Source organism: Syngnathus typhle, linkage group LG18, assembly GCF_033458585.1.
Source record: "Syngnathus typhle isolate RoL2023-S1 ecotype Sweden linkage group LG18, RoL_Styp_1.0, whole genome shotgun sequence".
Taxonomy (NCBI): domain Eukaryota; kingdom Metazoa; phylum Chordata; class Actinopteri; order Syngnathiformes; family Syngnathidae; genus Syngnathus; species Syngnathus typhle.
The window spans coordinates 1,045,548-1,073,155 of NC_083755.1; the positions used below are offsets into that span (position 1 = coordinate 1,045,548).

Consider the following 27,608-nt stretch of genomic DNA (forward strand, 5'->3'; position numbering starts at 1 on the left):
ACACACATTTAAAGACAATCTGCAAAAGAAATAGACAGAGTGGCTCCTGTCTGGTGATCACGCACTCACACCGACAGGAAAGATTCAGAAGCCTCCGATACTTTTGGTCTGTGAGTGGATCCTCCACACATGGAGAGCATCATCCACGGGTTTAAAAAATGTTGCTTATGGCAGCCCGACTTCCGGTTGAGCTTCGGAGATATGTAGACGTGTCGTCTGAGCTCTCCCACATTTACCTAAAATATGCCAACGAGACCCCTTTTTTAAAATAATTTGTTACTCGTGGAACACCTGTAAATCAATTATACACAGTATTTTCTGTTGTTTTATTCTTCTCTTTTTTCCTCTCTCGACGGTATTGTGGAGTTTCTTTACAATGCCGAGGGTGAGAGCTAATGAGCCCGGAGAGAGTAGCCTAGCCTCGGGAGAGTCCGCTGTCCTACAGGCGATTGGCGCTTTGAGGGCTGAATTGTTGACCAAGATCGACGAGAAGGCGGAAATGCAGAAGAAGGAGCTGTCCAAACAAATAAGCAGTCTTGGAGACGAACTGAAGGCGGCTATCGACCATGCTAGCAACAGAGTTGGCGTCCTGGAGGAACGCACGGCTAGCTTGGAGGAGGGTGCCAATGCTCAATCAGACAGAATCACCGAGTTGGAACAACAAGTGTCCGATTTACGGAAAGTAATGTCAGACATGACGGCGAAAACAGAGGACTTAGAAGCGAGGTCGAGGAGAGACAATTTGCGCGTGTTCGGTGTCAGAGAGGGTCGTGAATCTGGTGTAAGGGTGAGCACTTTTGTTGCGGAACTTCTGCAGCAGCTACTGCAAATGGAAACCACACCGGTAATTGACCGGGCCCACCGCACCAATCCACAATCTGGCAAACCGGGACAAGATCAGCCACCGAGAGCCTTCGTAGTGAAGTTTCATTACTCTCAGGAAAAGGAGGCCATTCTGAAGAAAGCTGCTTCCCAGAAGCTTTTCTCTAAAGATGGGGACGTCATACGAATCTTCCCGGACTTCACGCAGCGAGTTGCAAGACAGAGAGCGGAGTTCGGCCCGGCGAGACAGATACTAAGACAGTGCGAGGGAGTGAAATATGGACTTTTGTTCCCTGCGAGATTGAAGGTAACGACCACGGATGGCGTGCAGCTAGTGTTCTCCGACCCAGTGAGGGCAATTGCGTTTGCCAAAGGTCTGATGTCGGCATGACTTGGGGACTCTCGAGACATTAAAAATTACATATTTGGGATGAGACGTTTTCATGGACAGCTATTTGGGTTGGTAAGTGGATTCTTACTACATCTCTCTCATAACTCATGATTTATACTGACTGATGCCAGTTCTATTGTGTATGTGTAAACTTAATTACTGTGGTTAATGTCAAGGCTTACTTATTTAGGGATTATTATTATTGAGTTATGTCGATTATATATATATATTAGGGGTGTAAATCGCGGGTTTTGTCACGATACGATATAATATCGATATAAAGAACTACGATACGATATTTGCCGATATCTTAAAGCCTGCTGCGATTCATTCACGATATATCGCGATATAGTGCTCTACGATCGATTTTTTTTTTTTAAATAAAAAATATAGAACAATATCCTGATTTATAACAATTCATACGCAAAATCAACAAGGTACTGCAAACTCTTTATTTAGGAAATTACAAGAGTATTGTAGTATAAAAATTGCTTACTTTAACACTGAACTTTGATGTTGTGTTTTTTCTTTAAATGTGCGGCGAGATTTGTGCTCCCTGAATATTTGATCACCGCATGGCAGGATTTACAAACTGCACGTGTCTTGTCCGTTGAGCCATCTTTTCTTTGGAATCCAAAGTGCTTCCAAACGAATGACTTGAAGCCTAAAGGGGAGCATATTTCCTCGTCTTTTTGGACACTAGCCATAGCACCAGCCCAGGAGCCGCGTACTAATTGTCGCCTCCCCTTTCACGAGCGTGCTCTGCTCACAACACAACACGCGCAGTGCGCTCCCGAAAAGAGGAAGCAAGCAACAATGAACTGGATTTCAAAATAAAGTCGCGTCTAATGTCCGAGGTCAAACACGGCGATATAAATCGATGTTTACCTTTAGCATCGATGCCAATAAATCGTAGAGCATTATATCGATTAATCGATGTGTATCGATGTATCGTTACACCCCTAATATATATATATATATATTTTTTTTCCATGCAAGCAATTTTGCTTACTTGTTTATATTTCACACACACATGTCTCAATTCCTTTCTCGCCTTGAATCATTTTTGTTTACATCTACCTGCTTGTTTATGGTACCATCGTTGGTATTTCTCGATCTGTTGCTTTGCTGAGTTATTATACTTCAATATGTTTGTTTTCCATGGGCTTAACGAGGGAATATGTATGTAGGTGGGTCTTGTTGGTGTTTCATAGTATAGATATCTTCGGTTAAATAGGTAATGTTAGGTTCATGTGGGGTCGCAGCCACTTGTGACAAGTGTCTGGAGTAGCCTTAACAATTCAGATGCTTCATAGTGGCTTGGGAAGGTGGGCTGGGTGCTGTCTCTCATTTGGGGAGGGACCGGCAACAAAGGTTTTGTGTTGGGTGTGAAACCCTTTTGGGTGTTGGTGTTGTTGTTTTTTGTGGTTTTTTTTCTTTTTTTTTTCTCTCTTTTCTCTGTTTTCTTTTTGTTGTTTTTTCTGCTTTTCCCCTTTCTTTCCTTTTCCTATCCAAGGGCTAGAGATGTGGAGCAACCTTTTTTTACATCCATCCTCTATTATTTTTTCTTCAATTTATGCTGAGGTGTTCCGGTGATGTGAAAGGACGATTAACAAAATTTGTAACCTGGAATGTGAGGGGTCTCAACCACCCAGTGAAGAGGAGTAAGGTGTTTTCTCACCTGAATAAATTAAAAGCGGAGGTAATTTTTCTACAGGAAACACACCTTCGTATTAACGATATCCATAAATTGAAGAGGGGACCGATATCTCAGGTTTATCATTCTGGCTTAAATTCCAAATTATGCGGTACAGCCATTTTAATTGGTAAAAATGTGCAATTTACTCTCTATAGGGCTATAGATGATAAAGAAGGGAGGTTTGTTATTGTGCAGGGCAAGCTTTGTGGTACTCCAGTAGTGCTTATTAGTGTTTATGCCCCCAATTGGGATGACACTAAATTCTTTAAAGATTTGTTTGGGCGCATTCCGGATCTTGGGACACACCATCTTGTACTGGGCGGGGATCTAAATACGGTTCTTGAGCCCTCACTTGACCGATCTAGGGTTTCAAGTGGCCCCCCTTCTAAATCTGCATCTACTATTAAGACCTTTTGCCAATCTCTGGGAGCTGTCGATCCATGGAGATTTAAAAATCCAACCTCCAGAACGTTTTCATTTTTTTCTGCAGTTCACCAGACGTATTCAAGAATTGACCTTTTCTTAATAGATCAAAAATTACTCCCACTAACTAAATCAATTGATTATGATAGTATTGTAATTTCGGACCACGCCCCAGTAACCTTAGAACTTTGCCTTCAAAGTAGACTGCCCTTACAGTATGATTGGCGATTTAACACGTATTTATTGTCGGATGAGAATTTTGTGGAATTTATTTCATCACAGGTTGATTTCTTTTTGGAGACGAATAATTTACCGGGCACGAATGTTCTTATATTATGGGAGACCTCTAAGGTTTACATTAGGGGCCAGATAATTGAATACAATGCCCGTCTCAATAAAACCCGTAGGGAAAGATTTGATAAGTTGATCAAATTAATAAGAAATGTAGATCTGCAGCATTCTTCTTCACCAACAGCCGATCTACGTAAACAAAGAATAGCGTTACAAACAGAATTTGATCTTCTGACCTCTAAGGAGGCCAGTGAAAAATTCTTGAAGTCCAGGCAAAATTGTTATGAACAAGGAGAACGGGCTGGCAGGCTTCTGTCTCACCAACTGCGCCAGCGCTCGGCAACTAATTTTATTGAGGGAATCCAGGCACTAGACGGAGAAATTAAATCTAATCCCAAAGATATCAACGACCAGTTTAAATACTTTTATTCGTCTCTCTATACAGCAGACTATTCTCGTTCCAACAGCTTTCTGGATAATATAGCTTTTTCCACGGTGGCTGAAGAGGACAGGGATTTTTTGGAACTGCCCATATCTGAAGCCGAGATAGGGGAAGCTATCAAATCCATGAAGAATTCGAAGGCACCCGGCCCGGATGGTTACCCAATTGAATTCTATAAGGCTTTTGCTAATAAATTAACTCCTTTATTATCTATAGTCTATAGCGAAGTCCTAAAACAGAAAAAGCTTCCAACTTCCATGACCCAGGCCACCATTTCAGTTCTTCTTAAAAAGGGCAAGGACCCAACCAAATGTGATTCTTATCGTCCAATAAGTTTGCTTACAAGTGATTATAAGATCCTTGCTAAAATTATGTCATCAAGGTTGGAGTCCATAGTGCCAAAGATCATACATCCGGACCAAACGGGGTTTCTGAAGGGCCGTCAACCATTTCACAACATTAGGCGGCTTTTTAACGTAATCTACTCTACGTCTACTGGAAACTCCCCAGAAATAGTTATATCATTAGATGCGCACAAAGCATTTGATTCAATTGAACATAAACATCTCTTTAAAACTTTGACCAAATTTGGATTTGGTCCAACTTTTGTCTCTTGGATAGAGATACTGTATGCTTCACCTCAAGCAAGGGTGAGGACAAATAATCTTATCTCGTCTTACTTTACCCTTCAACGGGGGACAAGACAGGGGTGCCCTCTATCCCCCCTCCTTTTTGATCTGGCCATAGAACCACTTGCTATTGCCCTGAGACAATGTGCGGATGTACGGGGAATCTTGAGAGGAGGCTTAGTTCATAAGGTTTCGTTGTATGCGGATGATTTGTTGTTGTTTGTGTCAGATCCGGATACCTCAATCCCGAAATGTTTAGACATAATGGAACATTTTGGTATGTCATCGGGGTATCGGATCAACCCTACTAAAAGTATTTTATTTCCTATTAATAATATAGCGAAAAATCACGTCTATGACTCTTACCCCTTCACGACCGCAGTAGGATCTATGACATATTTGGGGGTGAAAGTCACTAGTAGTCATACAGGTTTATTCGGAGCTAATTTCAAAAAGCTTTTGTATCAAATCAAGGAGGATTTGTTGCGCTGGTCTTCGCTTCCTATAAATTTGGCAGGCCGTATTAATTCGGTTAAAATGGTGATTCTGCCGAGGATCTTGTATTTGTTCCAAACAATTCCCATTTTTCTGCCAAAATCATTTTTTAAGGAGCTCGATGGGTACATCAGCCGCTTTATTTGGAATAAATCGATACCTCGTGTTCGGAAATCAGTCCTTGAGAGACGTAAAGAAGACGGTGGACTGGGGCTACCTAATTTTTTGTACTACTACTGGGCTGCTAATATTTTTAAAATGGCTTTTTGGTATAATTTGAATCCGGATGAAGATGGGCCATCTTGGTTATTAATGGAACAGCATGATTGTTCTCCAGTCTCTCTGGCATCGCTACTGTGTGCCTCTCTCCCGCTACCAGTGGGTGAGCATTCAACCAATTTAATCATCAGATCGGGCCTTCGCATTTGGACCCAGTTTCGTAAGCACTTTCGATATACACAACCCTTGCTATCTATGCCTTTGATTAAAAACGCTGCTTTTAAACCATCACTGATTGACACTGCTTTTTTGTCCTGGGCCAGACATGGGGTGAAATGCGTGGGAAATTTGTATGTAGGGGGCAGTTTTGCAACTTGGGAACAATTAATTACGAAATTTAATTTATCTGGTACTCAATTTTTTCGATATCTCCAAGTTCGAGATTTTGTTCGAGTTCAGTTTTCATCATTCCCCCTACAACCGGATTCCAGTCCCCTGGATGACTGTTTGACATTAAATTTGCAACAATCGGGTGGTGTGTCCCAACTGTATATAATGATTTGTGATATTAACTGCCCGCCACTTCACCATTTGAAGACCCAGTGGGAAGGAGATTTGAGTTTGAACATTTCTGATGAAATTTGGCGAAAGTCTATCAGTAAGATATACAGTACATCCATTTGTGTCAGACATAGGCTAATACAGTTTAAAGTATTTAATCGATTACATTATTCACGGACCAAATTGGCTAAAATGATTCCAAGCGTGGACCCTACTTGTACCCGCTGTAAGCAAGCTGAGGCATCCTTAGGGCATATGTTCTGGACATGCCCAAAATTACATACATTTTGGTCTAGAATTTTTGACACATTCTCCTACATCTGTAAGAGAAGAATTGACCCAGATCCAGTCACGGCAGTATTTGGGGTTGTACAGACAAAAGGAGTCTCGAAGGCTCAGTCTCAGATGATGGCGTTTTCCTCATTACTCGCTCGACGTTTGGTTCTTATGTGTTGGAAATCTCCATTGCCCCCTAGGCACTCTCGCTGGGTGAGTGAGACCATGTCCTTCCTCCAGTTGGAAAAAGTTAGAACCACAATTCAGAAAGAGAATTTTAGAACTGTATGGCAACCTTTCCTGGATTACTATGAGGATGAGTTTGATGCAAATTTATTGGAGTAATAGCCCACTCCCCCCCCCCCCTTTGTCCTTCCCTTTTCTTGTTTTTTTTTTTTTTTTTTTTTTTTAATTTAATTTTGTTTATTATTTTGTTTTTATTAATTAGGTAACAATGAGGTGTTTTGTATGGGTGAAATGCTTGTTTAGTAGGCTGTATGCAATGCAATGTCTGTTCCCATGCGAATTGTTCCAGAACATATGCTGTTGTCATTTCTGTGTGAAAACTAATAAAAACATTTTGAAAACAAAAAAAAAAAAAAAAAATGTTGCTTATCAACTGCCCTGGACGGCAGTGAGGATGACGTGCTATGGGTGGAGCCAGCGGAGCCAGAGGATGGGAGTGAGGACAGTGACACTGAGTACAGCGAGGCAGAGGATGTTTGTGAGGAGTAATGTTCAGCATTAAACAGATCTCAGCTACTCTCAAGTTTATACCAGTTTGCATTATTTTATTGCAATGTTTTTCCTTATTCAAATTTGTTTCAAGACTACAAGTTACAGTTAGATTTCACTTTGATGGTTAATGCAGTTATTGCCATGTTGTTGTTTTATCACACTAGATTGGTTTATTTACATTTCAAAAACCAAAAGCCATTCATTTACAAATGTGATTGCACTTTAGTTTACAAATTTAAATGTTAATATATTAAGATGTGATAGACAGTTTTTGCATAATTTGTATAAAAATTAAAATTGGTGTTCAAAAAGTGTTTTTTCAAACTTGAGTCTTGAAAAAGAGGGGGTCGTCTTATAATCAGGGTAATGTTATATTTGGGCCAATACGGTATGTGTTTGTTCTTTTTACTGTAAAGCATATGCACAGAACAGTGGGAATGGTTATTAAGGGAATGGGAAAAGTATATGCAGTTTTAAAGTATTAGGGATGGTTTACAAAGCCGTAATATTGTGTATAGGACCACAATGCAACGGGAAATTCATGCCCAACCATGACTTACTACTTTGTTTTCGCTGTGCATGATGTCCCCCGGATTAGTGTAGTGTGTTAATCCTGAAGGTAGACATTTTGCATCACTTGACAAGGTAAACCACACTTCAAATTCATTTACAATACATTAATGCCCTCTAGCGGCCAACAAGAAACACTATGTGTTGTAAAGTTCAAAAGTTTATAACTACATACATAAATACATACTATACCGTTTCTATTTCGTGGATATTTATTGGTTGTGCGTGGTTCTGGAACGCATCTCCCGTGATAAACAAGGGATCACTGTATTTATTATTTTACCGTATTTTCCGCACTATAAGGTGCACCTAAAAACCTCCAATTTTCTCAAAAGCCGACAATGCGCCTTATAATCAGGTGTGCCTTATACATGGACCAATATTGAGCCACTACAGCAGGCGTATCCAAAGTCCGGCCCGCAGGCCAAATGTATAATATATCTTGTATATGGACAAAGTTTTAAAATGGGCCATTCGTTGAAGGTGCGCCTTATAATCCGGTGCACTTGATATATGGACAAAGTTTTAAAATGAGCCATTCACTGAAGGTGTGCCTTATAATCCAGTGCTCCTTATAGTGAGGAAAATACGGTAGTCTGAACCAGAGTTAAGTCAAGTCAAGTCAAGTTTATTTGTATAGCCCTAAATCACAAGCAGTCTCAAAGGGCTTCACATAGACAGAAATTGACAATTATTCTCAAAGCATCCCCTGATCTTAAGCTCCCAAAAGGGCAAGGAAAAACTTAAAAACCCCTACTGGGGGAAAATAAGAAACCTTGAGAAGGGACCACAGATGGAAGGATCCCCCTTTCAGGATCACCAGGTTGGAATGGATGCAGAGAGGGCACAAATGATACAACATGAACATCAATGAAATAAAAAGTGGATGTCCATGTCAGAGCAGAGGGCTGCCGAAGGAGCCCTCAATTGTCGCGGCAGTGTCTACGAGGAGGTTGAGCTGCAGTTCCCCCATCCTGAATTAACCCACGAGAATCCAGATAGCCGCTGTCAGCATGGGTGCCACCTAACCACCTCCCCGGCCGGGGAGGGAGGGAGGGAGGGAGTTGCCAAATCTCTTTTCTCCCACCGTGTTTATGGTGTGTTTAGTGGGGTTTTATTTTGAGAAAACCTGGCATCCTTGAATGAAAGTGAACTGTCATTCAAAATCGTTCATTGGCTCCAAAATGTGTGCATTCACAAAAATGTTCACAGAATAACAGTGCACTACGTTCAGTTTACATTCAACCAAAATCTGAATCTGCGTTCATTGAACGCATTCAGGTACAACACTGCCTGTTAAATATAGCCTGGATCTCACTCCTCACACACACACACACGGAGGTGTAACAGTTGAGTTGCGCATGCACATCTCAGAACAGAAATACCAAATAATTGTTTTTCCTCGATTATATGAATTTTTAGATCGTCTGGAGCTAAAATAGTAAAATGATTAAAATTTGATTAACCAAGCCAACCCTAACTTACATTAATTTTTATACAATTGATATTGATCACTTGTTTTGATCCAATCCCATTACCACCCACATTGCTACCATCAGTTCTGAGTCTAAACAGTGTGTCTTAAATGGTGGTTATTGGCAAAGTTTAGTTTGCCAACTAACCCCAAATATTTTAGAATTAGAGTTGTGGCTTTTTATTGTATCTCAGGAGACGACTTGTTCCACAGTTTAAAAATAAAGGCCCTGTTTTTTTTTGCATGTCATTTAACATGTAATGATTTTCTTTTTTGTGTTTTAATTAAAAGCTATGGACGGTATGTGGAAGGAACTGGCTCAATATTGCAATGCGACCTGGAGACAGAGGTATGTTTGAAATTATTTTATCATTTGAAACAAAACAAAGGTTGTGAGTTTGATTCCGGCTCTAGCCTTCCTGTGTGGTGTTTGCATGTTTTTTCCTTGTTTGTATGGGTTTCCTCTGTGTACTCTGTTTCCTCCTACATTCCAAAAACATGCATGATTAACCACTCCAAATTGCCCAAATCGTGCAGCCCTACTTTAGACGTATTTGTCTATTACAGCCGTTTTTCAAAATACTTGAGAAAATACCGTTTTTTTCCATGTATAATGCGCCCCCATGTATAATACGCACCCTAAAAATGGCATGTTGATGCTGGAAAAAAGCCTGTACCCATGTATAGTACGCATCCATATTTTTTTAATTTAAAAAATATATATATATATATTTTTTTAAGTCCCAATGATCGTCTCACACGCAGGGAGGCAATGGGTCCCATTTTTATAGTCTTTGGTATGGTCTTAACTGGGCTGGATGTAATTTTTTTTGTTGGCGTTGATTTCTCCGACTGCCCATAAAGGCACCACCGCGCTCAGTGCGCACATGTGAAAAAGGCGTGTGGACGTGAAAAAGGCGGCTCTGTATGGGAGAGACGTTGAAGAGGAATAAAAACACCCTTGGAAACCAAAACTTGCCCCTCGTCGTGACTCGGAGCCGCAACAAATGTTTCGGATTTGTGCAGGGTACATTGTGACAGCAAACGAGCAGGTGATCGAGCAAGCGTCTGATACGAGAGCATTGCGGTCGTATGGAGCGTGTTTGAAGTGAACAGCAGGGACGAAAGGAACAAGGCAAAGTGTTGTGAAATAAAATATTACCTGTAATACGCATTTAGTTATTTGCTGATTGTATTAAACTATCACATTCATTGTTAGTCAAGAAGAGAAGAGGACTATTCGCATCGGATCCATAGTGCGCATGCGCAGTGATACTGCCTCGGTATGACGTCCGGTCCGCGATGGAGATTAAAAAACAAACAATATTTGACAATAACACACCATCAAGGATTGCATCATCGCATCAAACGATGTGTCGTCAATTATGAATTTTACTGACTAAGTGTGTTGGGCAGGATGGCTGAATGCGATGTGCGATTGACAACAAACAAGAAGAAAGGTGAATTCAAGTTTTATTTCAAGGGAGATTTGTCATGTCTCGTCCCCAGTTTTGCTATGTGTCTAGGTTGCCATAGTTTCTGTTCGCGTCGCCCCTCTCTTCCTGTGTCACTTCAATCAATGTAACGTGTTTTGTATTTAAGTCCTGTCTGCCCCTCGCTCACCGTCGGATGATGTCATGATGTCTGTTTGGTTTCTGTTCCTGTCTTTGGTAATGTCACCCTGTCTTTTTGTTCCACGTCTTTGTCTGTCAGTCCTGTTGTTGGTTTTGTTGTACCATGACTTTCTTGAAAAAAAAAAAAAAATTAAAAAAAATTCTTTTTAAATAAAAACTTTTTTTTTTTATTTTTGTACCCATGTATAATGCGCACCCCAGATTTTAGGACAATAAATTAGTTAAATTTTGCGCATTATACAAGGAAAAAAACGGTATTCACAAGATTGGAGCACTTTATCACGAATCATAATATACCGTACTAGTAACAATATGGCTTAGACTTAAACTTAGACTCAACTTTATTGATCCCTTGGGATTGCTCCCTCAGCAAATTCTGGTTCCAGTATCACACAGAAATAGTACAAATGAGAGCATTGTTAAAACAAAGATGAAAGTGTGCAGTTAGGAATAAGATGGTATGGAAGGCACTGGAAAAGTCCAGGAATTCTAACTCAAAAGCTTTATTGTCTGTTAAAAGAAACATAATTTTGGGGGGGGGCCATGCTCCATAAAGCCTTTCCATGGAGCAAGACGGTGTCAAAAGCCTGTCACTGAACCTGCTCGTCTGCCCGGTGACGGTGCTTTACAGTGGATGTTCAGGGTTGTCTTTAATGGACAGTAGCCTGGCCAACACCCTCTGTTCTGACACAGACCCCCCAGATCAAGTAGCTTCGTGCCCACAACAGAACCCACCTTCTCCCCGTTTGTCCAGGCAGGAGGCACCCCTCTTCTTGACGCTATCCCCCCCCCCCCCCCATGCCACCACAAAGAAGATGGAGCTTGACACAACAGATTGCTAAAACATCCGCAACATCACATTGTAGAAGTTTTTCCTGGCATGAAGGACCCTGTAGCGACATCATGATGGAAAGAGCTGGAAGGACTTCTTCAGAGGATCGGAGGAATCAGTTGAGATGCCCTTTGCTTGGCTGTGGAGTTGAGTGAGACTGGCTTGAGGTTGCCCCGTTATCTTGTTTGCTTGAGTGTTAATTTGGATTTATTTTTGACAGTGACAAAATTAAACCAAGATGTGATGTTATATGAGATTATGGGTTCAATGAGAGGTTTGTAGGCAGCTGTTAGTATGTCTTGATTAACCTGAAAGATTCTTAGTTTGCGAAGCATAAACAGACATTGTTGTGCCTTCTTGTACACAGTGTCTGTGTGCTGGGAGAAAGATAGGTGGTTATCCGATAGGACCCCTAGATATTTAAAAATGTTGACCTGCTCCACAACTTGTCTATTCAGCGTCAAGGGTTCGTAAAAGGAGTTCTTGCTGTGGCTTTCCTCTAGTCCAGGTGTGAGTGGGCTCAGTGTAGTTGGTAGAGGGTGGCATCCCCCACTCCCACACCTGGCTGGTATACAAACTGCAGGCGATCCTGAGCGTGTTGCACTTGAAGTCTGAGAATATTGAGGAAGAACACCATTTTCACTCATCAAATTTGTCAAAGAAATCACAACTGCAATAGAAAATAAAAAGTATTCCTAGATTTGAAAAAGGCACGTGATACCGTAGATCACAGACTATTACTCAGGAAATGGCAAATATATGCCATTAGCGGGACAGCACTGACATGGCAAGCCACACAATAGACATCAATATGTACAAACACAAACCTTTAAATCGCAATTGCAGAAAAATACATGTGGGGAGCTTCAGGGATCAGTACGAGGTCCATTATTGTTCATACTATACATAAACAACATTTGTGAAACATCAAAAACCCTCAAAACAATGCTATTTGCAGATGACACAACCCACTTGTGCCATGGTGAGAATTTGGATGAGCTCTTAGAGAATGCAGAAAAAGAAATACATTAAATGGACGTGTCACGTGCGGAATGGAGCAGGGCGGCCAAATGCAGCTTGGACCACAGTTTATTGAAGGGAAAAGGGTGGTGAAGTAGAGGATGAGGGGAACAAAGAGGCTGGAGGACATAGCAAGATTAACAGAGAGGCAAACGGGCAGGAACAAACTGGCAAACCGGGAAAAAGGCAGGAGCAAACAGGGAAGGCGACAGTACTGGCAAACAGGACGGGCTAATAGAGACAGGCTTAACAGAACGATCCGAAAGGGAGTGACACGCAGACAGGATTTAAATACAAGACTGGTAATGAGAGGCAGGTAACGGCAATGACAGTGATTACTGGTAGGAGGACACAGGCGGGACAGAGATGCGAACGGAAATTATGACAACACTGACACACACAAAAACGAGGAGGAGCGGAGACGAGACGTGATAGGACGGTAAAGAAAAATTGACACATATATGATAATTGGAAATCATTGTACAGACTATCGCTTAAACTGTCCGAAAACAGCTATCAATTGCTGAAATTTACATGGACATCTCTACCTATGACTACTTCACCATATTAAAAAGATTAGCCTGACCATGGTTGATTTAAGAGCAAGAACTGAGCAGCCTCTCTGCAGCTAAAATGCGCTGTCTCATCTAATTCCGCACAGTGGTTCTTACCACCCTTCTCCATGCAAGCGAGACCTGGATGGTCTACAGCAGACACACCCGACAGCTCAACCATCTTCACCCGAGTTGCCGCTGCAGACTCCTCCGCATCAGATGGCAGGACAAAATCCCTGACACAAAGGTTCTTGAGCAAGCCGGCATTCCCAGTGTCTATACCCTCTTACAGAAAGCACAGGTCAGATGGGCTGGAAACGAGGATGCCTGACAGCCGACTGCCGCAACAGCTGTTGTATGGCGAGTTGTGCCAGGGCAAACAGACCGTGAGAGGACAGAAGAAACGCTTTAAAGACAGCCTGAAAGCTTCCCTCAGAGACCTCAGCATTGACACCAACAGCTGAGCGATGCATTCTCTGGAGTTGGGGCAAACTGGCGATGCAGGCTTACGACTGGAGCTCGCTACATTGCGGTTCGATTATTGCGTCTTTAGTACATCGCAGATTTTTTCCCAGCAACACAAAGGCCCAGAGAAAATGTGCTGAACGCAAGGCCCACACTGCCGCCATTACAGCGACTACACCCACCCATTTATTTGGGTTGTTAGAATGATTTTTGTCTCTGGTCCCCGAGTAATTGATTCCAAAGAGGTGGGTTTGTGAGCACCCTCATGACATCATGCATGCTGTGATCATGATGTTATAATTTCAGATTCCATAGACATCTATGATGCCAACACCCTCATACACGTCGTTGGAAATTTCAATTGGGTTCAGGATAGTAGGGCCTTAACACAAGTCATAACAACATGTAGCACATTTCAAAAGTTCTGCCCTTTGAGTTGGGATTTTGTAGAAATAAACATGGAGGCCATTTTTATTTTATTTTATTATATTTCTAATTGAAGTAATTCATAATATAATCTTTAGAACAGGGGTGGGCAAACGTTTTGACTCGCGGGCCGAACTGGGTTCTAAATTTGGACCGGAGGGCCGAACCAGGAGCAGATGGACGTAGGCTTTGTGTGAAGTCATATAAGCGACCTGTAAAGGTCATTGCATAAAGGATTTTGGCCTTAAGTAGGTAGTAAATTATGGATATTCCAAACAAGGTTTTTGAAAGCAAATGCATTTATTAACAGCATTAAAAAAATAATAATAATAATTCACTAAAAGACTGCTATCAGTGAACCTCATAAAATACGACACTGTTATTATGAATAACAGTCTCCATTACTTCAGTGCCTGCAGGTCAGATTATTGAAAGAGGTTTATTTTATGAGATCACATCAAACGGCAAACATTCTGACCAAATATATCATCTTGAAGAATCGGTGAAAGCATACATCCAAATACAGTAATCAAAACCAACACGGTGAGGGGTATCTGAAAATCAGAGCAGAGTTTTAACTCACAAACACCTGTAAACAGAGGTGAGGAAACGAGAAACACTTCCTTAAAGTAAGCCTTAAGAACTTTACAGGTTAAGATTAGTCGCAAATAGGTGGTGCATCAATGTCCTTGAGCATCCTGCATTGTTTGAAAACAGTGTTGTTGGTCTCCCTTTTTTGCTAGTGCGTCATAGTCTGGAGTAAAATTTGTTGTGGCAATTCTTAGGAGAAATCCGAGGTGTTGGTCCGTTTACCTCAATCTGTGATGGGTTGATGTTGATGTGGCTGAATGTCACACGGCGCACGTCGAGCCAAATTGGCCACTCTCTTTTAAACGCTCGGCACTGTGTCCACCTTGCTTTTCCTTGGGCGACTCATTTTAATGGAAGGATTCCAGGGGAAGGTTTGTGGGTGGCTTTAGCGCAAAACTGCATCTGAAAGCTCAGCGCGCGAATTACAAGAATGCTGCCGTCAAAGCCCACGCTCTAAATTCGGGACTGATACGAATAGAGCACGAGTGCGCCATGTCCGTACTACGGAGTACGTACACGCACTTGTGAGTGTGCACCGAGCTTTCTGACACGGCTTCCGGTAGTAAATGCGCAGGCGAGCGCTTCGCCATCTACTGGGGAAACGCAGTCATTGAAGGCAAAATGACCAAAAAAAAAAAGTTTAATAATACAATTTGTTCAGGGTTGGCGGGCCGGATTAAACGGGCCCGTGGGCCGGATGTGGCCCGCGAGCCGTAGTTTGCCCACCCCTGCTTTAGAATCTTAATGTTTCACTTTGTTGTTCTGTAGATCGAGAGTGTGTTTAAAAATCTGGACCAATTCTCGGAAGAAGAAAAACTTCAACAACTGCAGGGACTGAAGCTTCGTTATTTTACCCCAAGAGAAGTCGCCAACATAATGGGCTTCCCAAAAAGCTTTTGTAAGTATGAAAACCATCACCACTGTTGTATGGTTTAAAAAAAAAAGACTAACATAGTTCTATCAACTATTAATTTTGGGGACACCAACTCATATCCATCCATCCATCCATCAATCCATCTTCTTCCGCTTATCCGGGGTCGGGTCGCGGGGGCAGCAGCTTCAGGAGGGACTCCCAGACTTCCCTCTCCCCAGCCACTTCATCCAGCTCATCCCGGGGGATCCCAAGGCGTTCTCAGGCCAGCTGAGAGACATAGTCTCTCCAGCGCGTCCTGGATCGTCCCCGGTGTCTCCTACCAGTGGGACATGCCCGGAACACCTCCCCAGGGAGGTGTCCAGGAGGCATCCTGATGAGATGCCCGAGCCACCTCATCTGGCTCCTCTCAACGTGGAGGAGTAGCGACTCTACTCCAAGTCTCTCCTGGATGACCGAGCTTTTCACCCTATCTCTAAGAGAGCGCCCGGACATCCTGCGGAGAAAACTCATTTTGGCCGCTTGTATCCGGGATGTCGTTCTTTCGGTCACGACCCATAGCTTGTGACCATAGGTGAGGGTAGGAGTGTAAATCGACCGGTAAATTGAGAGCTTTGCCTTTTGGCTCAGCTCTCTCTTTACCTCGACAGACCGGTACAGAGTCCGCATTACTGCCGCGCTGCACCGATCCTCCTGTCGATCTCGCGCTCCATCTTCCCCTCACACATGAACAATACCCCAAGGTTCTTAAACCTCTCCACTTGGGGCAGGATCTCATCCCCGATCCGAAGAGAGCATTCCACCCTTTTCTGATCGAGGACAGTGGACTCGGATTTGGAGGTGCTGACCCTCATCCGCTTCACACTCTGCTGCGAACCGCTCTAGTGATAGCTGGAGATCACGGCCTTAAGATGCCAACAGCACCACGTCGTCTGCAAAAAGCAGAGACGCGATGCTGAGGTCCCCAAACCGGACCCCCTCAACGCCTCGGCTGCGCCTAGAAATTCTGCCCATTATAATTATGAACAGAATCTGTGACAAAAGGCAGCCTTGGCAGAGTCCAACCCTCACTTGGAACGAATCCGACTTACTGCCGGAAATGCGGACCAAACTCTGGCATCGGTGATAGGGGAACCGCCCTTATCAGTTGGTTCGGTACCCCGTACTCCCGAAGCACCCCCCACAGAATCTCCCAAGGGACACGGTCGAAAGACTTCTCCAAGTCCACAAAACACATGTGGACTGGTTGGGCGAACTCCCATGCACCCTCGAGGATCCTGCTGAGGGTGAAGAGCTGGTCCAGGACGAAAGCCACATTGCTCCTCCTGAATCCGGCGTTCGACCTCCCGACGGACCCTATTCTCCAGCACCCCTGAATAGAGCTTACCAGGGAGGCTGAGGAGTGTAATTCCCCTGTAATTGGAACACACCCTTCGGTCCCCCTTCTTAAAGAGGGGAACCACCTCCCCAGTCTGCCAATCCAGAGGCACTGTCCCTGATGTCCACGCAATGTTGTAGAGGCATGTCAGCCATGGCAGCCCCACAACATCCAGAGCCCTTAAGAACTCCGGGCGGATCATATCCACCCCTGGGGCCTTGCCACTGAGGAGTTTTTTAAGTACCTCAGTGACTTCGACCCCAGAAATTGGAAAGTCCGCCTCAGAGTCCCCAGGCCCTGCTTCCACAATGGAAGGTGTGTAGGTGGAATTGAGGAAGTATTCTCCCCACTGACACACAACGTCAGATATTAGGATATTAGGACTCGGGAGTCGAGGTCAGCAGCACGCCATCCCCACTGTAAACAATGTTGACATTGCACTGCTTCCCCCTCCTGAGACGCCGAATGGGGGACCAGAATTTCCTCGAAGCCGCCCGGAAGTCATTCTCCATGGCCTCGCCAAACTCCTCCCACGCCCGTGTTTTTGCCTCAGCAACCGCCGAGGCCACGTTCCGCCTGGCCACACGGTACCTGTCAGCTGCCTCCGGAGTCCCGCAGGCCAAAACGGTCCGATAGGACTGGATGCAGAGAAGGCACAAAAGATACAATATGGAAATCAATGAAATAAAAAGTGGATGTCAGAGCGAAGGGCTGCCGAAGGAGCCCTCAATTGTCCTAGCAGTGTCTTCGAGGAGGTTGAGCTGCAGTTCCCCCATCCTGATTTGGCGCTCGAGAATCCAGATAGCCGCTGTCAGCTTGGGTGCCACCTAACCACCTCCCCAGCCGGGGAGGGGGTGAAGAGGGAGAGAAAACAAACTCCAGCTGAATCGGCCACTACAGTTAAAGCCCATGTCATAGAAATGTGACTTTAAACGTGACTTAAATGTTTCTACTGAGGTAGCAGTCCTAATATCCATTGGTAGGGCATTCCAAAGCTCTGGAGCCCGAATAGAAAATGCTCTAGAGCCTGCAGAGATTTTCTTGGCCCTCGGTGTCGCTAAAAGGGTCACGTTTTACGAACGAAGGTTACGAGACGGAACATAAGGAAAAACTAGGTCGACGAGATATGAAGGCGCTAAGCCATGCAGTGATTTATAGGTTAATAGAAGAACCTTGAAGTCACATCTTAAATGGACCGGGAGCCAATGTAAGTTGGCTAATATTGGGGTAATGTGATCAAATTTTCCTGTCCGTGAGAGCAGCCTTGCAGCAGCATTTTGTACTAACTGTAGACTTTTGATGCGAGACTTAGGAAGACCAGAGAACAGTACATTACAGTAGTCCAGGCGCGACATGACGAACGCATGTATATATAATAGTTTCCGCATCACCGGTCGAGAGGATCGGACGAGTCTTTGCAATATTACAAAGGGGAAAAGACGCAATTCTGGTTATATTCTTAATGTGCTTTTGAATGGAGAGAGTTTGGTCAAATATTACCCCGAGATTAGTTACAGTATCGCTCTGAGTGATAGTACGGTTATCTATAGTTATAGCGGTTTCCTTGAATAAGTGTTGATAACGAGTTGGATCAATTATCAACATCTCAGTTTTATCTGGGTTAAGACGAAGGAAGTTGAGAGACATCCATTGCTTGCTCTCCGCAAGGCATGCCTCAAGATTATCGATACAAAGAACCACGATACGATATTTGCCGATATCTTAAAGCCTGCTGTGATTCATTCATGATACATCATGATATAGTGCTCTACGATCGATATAGAACAATATCCTGATTTATAACAATTCATACGCAAAATCAACAAGGTACTGCAAACTCTTCATTTAGGAAATTACAAAGTGCTTCCAAACGAATGACTTAAAGCCCAAAAGGGAGCGAATTTCCTCGTCTTCTTGGACACTAGCCATAGCACCAGCCCAGGAGCCGCGTAGTTGTCGGCTCCCCTTTCATGTGCCTGCTGTGCTCACAACACAACACGCCGCGCAATGCTTCCGGAAAGAGGAAGCAAGCAACAATTAACTGGATTTCAAAATAAAGTCACGTCTAATGTCCGAGGTCAAAAACGTGCGATATAGATCGATGTTTACGTTTAGCATCGATGGCAACAAATCGTAGAGCATTATATCGATGAATCGATGTGTATCGATGAATCGTTACACCCCTAAGAGTGTTTGGGTCTGCCAGGTTGGACCGGCATCTTCCCCCACCATCGGAGCCAACCCACCACCAGGTGGTGATCAGTTGACAGCTCCGCCCCTCTCTTCGCCCGAGTGTCCAAAACATGTGGCCGCAAATCCGATGACACGACTACAAAATCAATCATTGCACTGCAGCCTAGGGTGTCCTGGTGCCAAGTGCACACATGGACACTTATGTTTGAACATGGTGTTCATTATAGAAAATCTGTGTCGAGCACAGAAGTCCAATAATAGAACACCGCTCGGGTTCAGATCCGAGGGGCCGTTCCTCCCAATCACGCCCTTCCAGGTCTCACTGTCATTGCCCACGTGAGCATTGAAGTCACCCAGTAAAACGATGGAGTCCCCAGAAGGAACGCTCTCCAGCACTTCCTCCAGGGACTCCAAGAAGGGTGGGTACTCTGAGCTGCCGTTTGGTGCATAGACACAAACAACAGTCAGGACCTGTCCCCCCACCCGAAGGCGGAGGGAGGCTACCCTCTCATTCACCAGGGTGAACCCCATTGTGCAGGCGCCCAGCCGGGGGGCAATAAGTATACCCACACCTGCTCCACGCCTCTCGCCGTGGGCAACTCCAGAGTGGAAGAGAGTCCAGCCCCTCTCGAGTTCTATCAACTACACTAAGTAAACTGTATAAGTGATGAATGAGAAATTTAAGTACCGTAATTTTGGGACTAAAATACGGAATATGGGTCGCATTAGCCATAAAATGCACTATAACGTGAAAAAAAACATATATAAGTCGCTCCGGAGTATAAATCGCATTTTGGGGGGGAATTTTTTTTGAAAAAATCCAACACCAAGAACAGACATGAACAAGCAACAACAGGCTAAACGATAGGTATGCTAACGTGACATAAACACAAACAAAGAGCTGAGAACGGGCCTGACTTACCATTCAGAGCTATTAAAAAAAACGATTACATAAATAACACGTTTATAAAACCATCTATGTCACTCCAATTCATTAAATCCATCGATCGTCCTTTGTCAACAATGGTTGCGCGCCACTGACGGCACTTGCACTTCAAAATATTCCAGAGGCCTATATAATGATATATAAATTAGATATCAAATAACTATTATATAGGCAATAATATTATCAAACCATCTGTGTACTCTGAATCATTAAATCCATCGATCAATTTCCTCGTCCTTTGTCAACAACGCCGTGCGTGCGCCCTGACGTCGCGTTGTCGTTATTCCACAGATCTAGTATGATACGTTAACAAAGTACAAGGAAAGACGTGGGTTTGGTAAACGGCTCTTTATTTAACAAAACAAACTTCTAGGCGTGTGGCGACGTGGACTTCCAGTCACAGAAGTGGAAGAGAGATCCATAGAATAGGACCGGGCGTGCGTAAAAGCCATGACCGAGCCCCATCCACCGTCCCCGGTGTCAAACGCGCACTTTTTATCAAAATGCCACCGGCTCACCGGTAACGGGTTCGATAAGCCGGGGTGAAGAGACTCGTCCATATCTAAGCACCCGAGTTAAATTAATTCTACCAGAATCAAACTACTTTCCTTATGACGCCAATCCCTCTCAAGTCATCCGACGCGCGAGCCGAGTAACTCAATTCGAGGCGAGTCGTCGAAATGACCGCGCCATAATAATGGCTTGTGTTATGTTACGGATATTTTTAGATGCCTTTGTTAAGACCTCAGGATTTGTTGTTGTAGCGCACCCTTGCACTAGTTTTGCCGAAGTAACTTTTGGTATGGATCTGCTCTACTTTGTTGCGGAAGTAGCGAGCCTACTTCTCTTTATTTGAAAAAAAATCAAATTAGTGGAAGTATAACGATAATAGTATTTGAGTAGGAATTTAATGCATTAAATTGTTAATTCTAACATTATATATATATATATATATACCGTTTTTTTCCGTGTATATCGCGCAAAATTTAACTAATTTATTGTCCTAAAATCTGGGGTGCGCATTATACATGGGTACAAAAAAAAAATTTAATTTTATTTTTTTAAATTTTTTATTATTTTTTTATTTTATTTTTTTAAGTCCCAATGATCGTCACACACGCAGGGAGGCAATGGGTCCCATTTTTATAGTCTTTGGTATGGTCTTAACTAGGCTGGATGTAATTTTTTTTGTTGGCGTTCATTTCTCCGACTGCCCATAAACGCACCACCGCGCTCCGTGCGCGCACGGGACAGCAAACGAGCAGGTGATCGAGCAAGCGTCTGATACGAGAGCATTGCGGTCGCATGGAGCGTGTTTGAAGTGAACGGCAGAGAAGAAAGGCAAAGTGTTGTGAAATAAAATGCACAGAACGGATGCGCAAGACACGTCAGCTATATAAAGAGCGAGAGTTGTTTTCTTCCTATTAGTTTCAATTCACAGTTTAATTAGCAGTTTCAATCAGCAAATAACAAAATGCGTATTACAGGTAATATTTTATTTCACAACACTTTGCCTTGTTCCTTTGGTCTCAGCTGTTCATCCTAAAACACAAAAGCGCTCTTTAAGCAATGCGACAGTGAGCGCCCGGCGCGCTGCGGTTGCGTGACCGCACCAAATTAAGATCCCTGCGCAGTGCGCACTGAGGTCCACTTAAATTTTAGAAAGTACATCAGGACTTTAAAAATATCTTCTAAATTTCAGCGACGGCTCTGTCACAATAATCGACCAGCGCGGTGCAGTTGGGCGGTCGGCGGCGCGCTACGGTTGACCGTTCTCTCTCGCACTCTCTCTCGCGCTCTCGCTCTCGCACACACGCACACGCGCACACACGCAAACCGGATATCATACGGAGGCCGCCATTACAGATGCGCAGAACTGATGCGCAAGACACGTCAGCTATATAAAGAGCTCAGTATAAAGTTCAGTTCTCTACCTAAATCCGTATTACAGGTAATATTTTATTTCACAACACTTTCTTCTCTGCTGTTCACTTCAAACACGCTCCATGCGACCGCAATGCTCTCGTATCAGACGCTTGCTCGATCACCTGCTCGTTTGCTGTCTCGTGCGCGCACGGAGCGCGGTGGTGCGTTTATGGGCAGTCGGAGAAATCAACGCCAACAAAAAAAATTACATCCAGCCTAGTTAAGACCATACCAAAGACTATAAAAATGGGACCCATTGCCTCCCTGCGTGTGTGACGATCATTGGGACTTAAAAAAAAAATAAAAATAAAATAAAATTTTAAATTCATAAAAATTGGGTGCGTATTATACATGGGTACAGGCTTTTTTCCAGCATCAGCATGCCATTTTTAGGGTGCGTATTATACATGGGGGCGCACTATACACGGAAAAAAACGGTAAACACTTAAGCTTTGGAATGTTTTAACGAACTCGATTGTTTAAAAAGAATATTTTTCTTAATACGAATCAAAATGATTTACACAAATTGTAATTATCCTGCAATTAATTTTGAAGGCAAATTAATCCCTCAAATCGTCCAATGTAGCTTTTGACGCGGCCCGACAAAAATAGGAACGGGCACGCGCCCGACGGACATTTACTAATTATAACTCTACCACTAATCCAAATAATCGAATTTAAACACCTTTGTTATTTTACTCAAGTAAAGCCAATATTTGAACGAATTAAATGTTTAACGAGATGCACATCCCTCAAATAATTATGAAGGCAATTTAATTACTAAAGTTGTCCAATTTAGCTTTTAACGCGGCCCGACAAAAATAGGAATGGGCCCGCGCTCGACGGACAATTAAATTACTTTTAACTCTACACTAATTCAATTAATCTAGTTTAAACACCTTTGTTATTTTTATTTATTACGGTATGATTGCATACCATCAGGGCTGTGGACTCGGTCGGATTTTTGCTCCGAGTCCGGCCTTTTGGCCATGAGTCCGAGTCCGAGTCCGGCTGTCCATTGAATTCAGCCATTCTTTGGCAATACGATTATCCAAATGATTTAGGCTCTTTAAAAGCACTGTACTTGCTTTCCTGCAATGTTCTTGGGCACACCAAATTGCATAGGGGTTTCTGAATACTGGACAGGAGAGAGTATCAGGCTGTTAGTCAGACTTCCAGCAAGTACAATTTGACTTTAATACCAGTAGTAGAACTAAGCTAAACACCTTTTCTTCAGATCAGAATGCATGTGTCATGTAGACCCGCAATATAACATCCTACATAGGGACACTCCACTAAAAGGCCTGAGAATTATGTTCTCAAAAACAACATTTTATTCAAGGTGTCTTGCCGTCACAGCTGACAGCCTCTTGCCGCACATCACCACAATATTCAATGGGTTTAATGACAATGCTATGGCCATCTAATTTCAGTCTTGTTTGCAGTGAATGCTGAGCTAAAGCAACCTGCCCTTTGTCACCACTTCACGTCGACACTCTGATGGACAGAATGAAACGATGAACCACTGCAATGTCATTTTACAACAAGAAAATAAACTGTGAAAAAAAGTGGGTTTAAGCCGTTTAGCTGTTAATAGCTCTTTGACATTGCAGTATCATAAAGCTTTAGTTGCTTGTTTAATCTCATACTTAGCTTGTAGTAAACACATCCCCAACATTCCTGACTCCATTACTTCTTTGTACGTAACAATGAGAAATCATTTGTATGTTGTACTGTATATGTACAGTTGTGTACCACATGTTGAAATAATACTTGTCTTTTTAATGTCTTTATGTAGCTTTTCCAGATCAAATCCCCACCAGGCAGCGTTACAAACTTCTAGGAAACAGCCTCAATGTTGTGGTGGTGACAAGACTGCTACACCAGCTGCTCTCCAAGTGGTGAGCAATGGAGGCAAATAAAGTTGCCATTCCAGGTATTATTTAAAGCAGCACTGTCAAGAATTTGGACCTTCCATAAAATGTATTTGTAACTCTTTTGATGAAATCTCGATTTAGAACTACAGTAATCCCACGTTTATCGTGGATAATTTGTTTCAAGACCACCCGCCAATATGTGAAAATCCGCGAAGTAGTGTCACCCTTTTTTTAACATACATAAATTGTTTGTGTATCAATAAGTGTATATTAAACCATATAAGTGCATATGTTATCATTAGAACATTAAATAATAGTTTCAAACAAGTAAATACTACGTATATTAATACGTAGTGTAAATTACATACAAGTCAAGTCAAGTTTATTTGTATAGCCCTAAATCACAAGCAGTCTCAAATGGCTTCACATAGACAGAAATTGACAATTATTCTCAAAGCATCCCCTGATCTTAAGCTCCCAAAAGGGCAAGGAAAAACTTAAAAAACCCTACTGGGGGAAAATAAGAAACCTTGAGAAGGGACCACAGATGGAAGGATCCCCCTTTCAGGATCACCAGGTTGGAATGGATGCAGAGAGAGCACAAATGATACAACATGAACATCAATGAAATAAAAAGTGGATGTTCATGTCAGAGCAGAGGGCTGCCGAAGGAGCCCTCAATTGTCCTGGCAGTGTCTACGAGGAGGTTGAGCTGCAGTTCCCCCATCCTTAATTAACCCACGAGAATCCAGATAGCCGCTGTCAGCATGGGTGCCACCTAATCACCTCCCCGGCCGGGGAGGGAGGGAGTGGAGAGGGAGAGAAAACAAACTCCAGCCGAATCGGCCACTACAGGTTAGTTAAAGGCCATGTCATAGAAATGTGTCTTTAGACGTGTCTTAAATGTTTCTACTGAGGTAGCAGTTCTAATATCTATTGGTAGGGCATTCGAAAGCTCTGGAGCCCGAATAGAAAATGCTCTAGAGCCTGCAGACATTTTCTTGGCCCTCGGTGCCACTAAAAGGGTAGCGTTTTGCGAACGAAGGTTACGAGACGGAACATAAGGAACAACTAGGTCGACGAGATATGAAGGCGCTAAGCCATGCAGTGATTTATAGGTTAATAGAAGAACCTTGAAATCACATCTTAAATGGACCGGGAGCCAATGTAAGTTGGCTAGTATTGGGGTATATGTGATCAAATTTTCTTGCCCGAGAGAGCAGCCTTGCAGCAGCATTTTGTACTAACTGTAGACTTTTGATGCGGGACTTAGGAAGACCCGATAATAGTACATTACAGTAGTCCAGGCGCGACGTGACGAACGCATGAATAATAGTTTCTGCATCACCGGTCGAGAGGATCGGACGAATCTTTGCAATATTACGAAGGTGAAAAAACGCTATTCTGGTTATATTCTTAATGTGCTTTTGAAAGGAGAGAGTTTGGTCAAATATTACCCCAAGATTAGTTACAGTATCGCTTTGAGTGATAGCACGGTTATCTATAGTTATAGCGGTTTCCTTGAATAAGTGTTGATAACGAGTTGGCCCAATTATCAACATCTCAGTTTTATCTGGGTTAAGACAAAGGAAGTTGAAAGACATCCATTGCTTGATCTCCGCAAGGCACGCCTCAAGATTACAACAATCCCGCGGATCTGTCATCGATAACGGCATATATAATTGGGTGTCATCCGCATAGCATTGAAAACTAATATTATATTTACGTATTATGTCGCCAAGCGGAATCATATAAATATTAAAAAGAATTGGTCCGAGAACCGATCCTTGTGGGACACCACACGTAACATTATAGAGCTCCGAGGACGCATTGCCATGGACCACTCGGTGCGTCCTGTTTGAGAGATAGGAATGGAACCAGCCTAGTGCTGACCCTGAAATACCAACACAACTTTTAAGATTAAAAGATTAAAGTCCCAATGATCGTCACACACACACCTGGGTGTAGTGAAATTTGTCCTCTGCATTTAACCCATCCCCGTGTGATTTTAATCCATCCCCTGGGGGAGAGGGGAGCAGTGAGCAGCAGCGGTGCCGCGCTCGGGAATCAGTTGGTGATCTAACCCCCCAATTCCAACCCTTAATGCTGAGTGCCAAGCAGGGAGGCAATGGGTCCCATTTTTAAAGTCTTTGGTATGACCCGGCCGGGGTTTGAACCCACAACCTTCCGGTCTCAGGGCGGACACTCTACCACTAGGCCACTGAGCTGGCCTAAGACGCCCTAATAAAATATCTACCGTTTTTTTCCGTGTATAGTGCGCAAAATTTAACGAATTTATTGTCTTAAAATCTGGGGTGCGCATTATACATGGGTACAAAAAAAAAATATTTTTTATTTTTTTTATTTTTATTTTTTTAGAAAACAAAACCAACAACAGGACTGACCGACAAAGTCGTGGAACAAAAAGACGGTGACATTACCAAAGACAGGAACAGAAAGCAAACAGACATCATGACAGTAACACATGCAATGATCCGACGGTGAGCGAGGGGCAGACAGGACTTAAATACAAAACACGTTACATCGATTGAGGTGACACAGGAAGAGAGGGGCGATGCGAACAGAAACTATGGCAACCTAGACACATAGCAAAACTGGGGACGAGACGTGACAAATGTCCCTCGAAATGAAACTTGAAATCACCAAGTTTTGGTTCCCAAGGGTGTTTTTATTCCTCTTCAACGTCTCTCCCATACAGAGCCGCCTTTTTCACGTCCGCACGCCTCTTTCCCGTGCGCGCACGGAGCGCGGTGGTGCGTTTATGGGCAGTCGGAGAAATCAACGCCAACAAAAAAAAATTACATCCAGCCTAGTTAAGACCATACCAAAGACTATAAAAATGGGACCCATTGCCTCCCTATGATCATTGGGACTTAAAAAAAAAAAAAAAAAAAATCATAAAAGAAAATTCATAAAAATTGGGTGCGTATTATACATGGGTACAGGCTTTTTTCCAGCATCAGCATGCCATTTTTAGGGTGCGTATTATACATGGGGGCGCACTATACACGGAAAAAAACGGTAAGTCTACGTACAGTGTCGAAGGCAGCACTAAGATCGAGTAGTAACAGTACAGACGAAGTGTTTGAATCCATAGCTACGAGGAGATCGTTAGTCACTTTAGCAAGTGCTGTCTCAGTGGAATGATTAGCTCTAAAACCAGACTGAAAAGTGTCATATCGATTATTGGCGACCATGTAATCAATAAGCTGCTGCGCTACTACTTTTTCAAGAAGTTTTGCTATGAATGGGAGGTTTGAAACTGGCCTATAATTACTGAGACAGTCCGGGTCAAGATTTGGTCGCTTAAGTAACGGTTTAATGATAGCGGTTTTAAAGGCTGTTGGCACTATCCCAGAGGAGACAGACAGATTGATTATATTTAAGACGGAAGGTCCTAAAATTTGAAATACCGTTTTTTTCCGTGTATAGTGCGCCCCCATGTATAGTACGCACCCCTAAAAATGGCATGCTGATGCTGGAAAAAAGCTTGTACCCATGTATAATACGCACCCAATTTTTATGTATTTTAAAAAAAATTTTTTTTTTTTTTTTTTTTTTTTTTAAGTCCCAATGATCGTCACACACGCAGGGAGGCAATGGGTCCCATTTTTATAGTCTTTAGTATGGTCTTAACTAGGCTGGATGTAATTTTTTTTGTTGGCGTTGATTTCTCCGACTGCCCGTAAACGCACCACCGCGCTCCGTGCGCATGGAGCGTGTTTGAAGTGAACAGCAGAGAAGAAAGGAACAAGGCAAAGTGTTGTGAAATAAAATATTACCTGTAATACGGATTTAGGTAGAGAACTGAACTCTCGCTCTTTATATAGCTGACGTGTCTTGC

The 27,608-nt window shown here is 43.0% G+C and overlaps 1 protein-coding gene across 18 annotated transcripts in view; it reads left to right on the plus strand.

Moving 5' to 3' along the window:
- trdmt1 (tRNA aspartic acid methyltransferase 1) overlaps positions 1–27,608 on the plus strand; it is a 166,644-nt gene that overhangs the window by 62,985 nt on the left and 76,051 nt on the right. For 4 of the 18 annotated variants that reach the window (XM_061304625.1, XM_061304624.1, XM_061304623.1 and 1 more), the window contains exons 11-13: positions 9,322–9,379; positions 15,321–15,450; positions 23,665–23,802. In XM_061304625.1, the coding sequence (XP_061160609.1) occupies positions 9,322–9,379; positions 15,321–15,450; positions 23,665–23,771 (295 nt within the window). In that variant the 3' untranslated portion in view covers positions 23,772–23,802. Of the gene's footprint in view, positions 1–9,321; positions 9,380–15,320; positions 15,451–23,311; positions 23,435–23,664; positions 27,241–27,608 lie in introns of those variants that run through there. The other 14 variants (XR_009718758.1, XR_009718757.1, XR_009718756.1 and 11 more) reach the window with 7 other exon arrangements.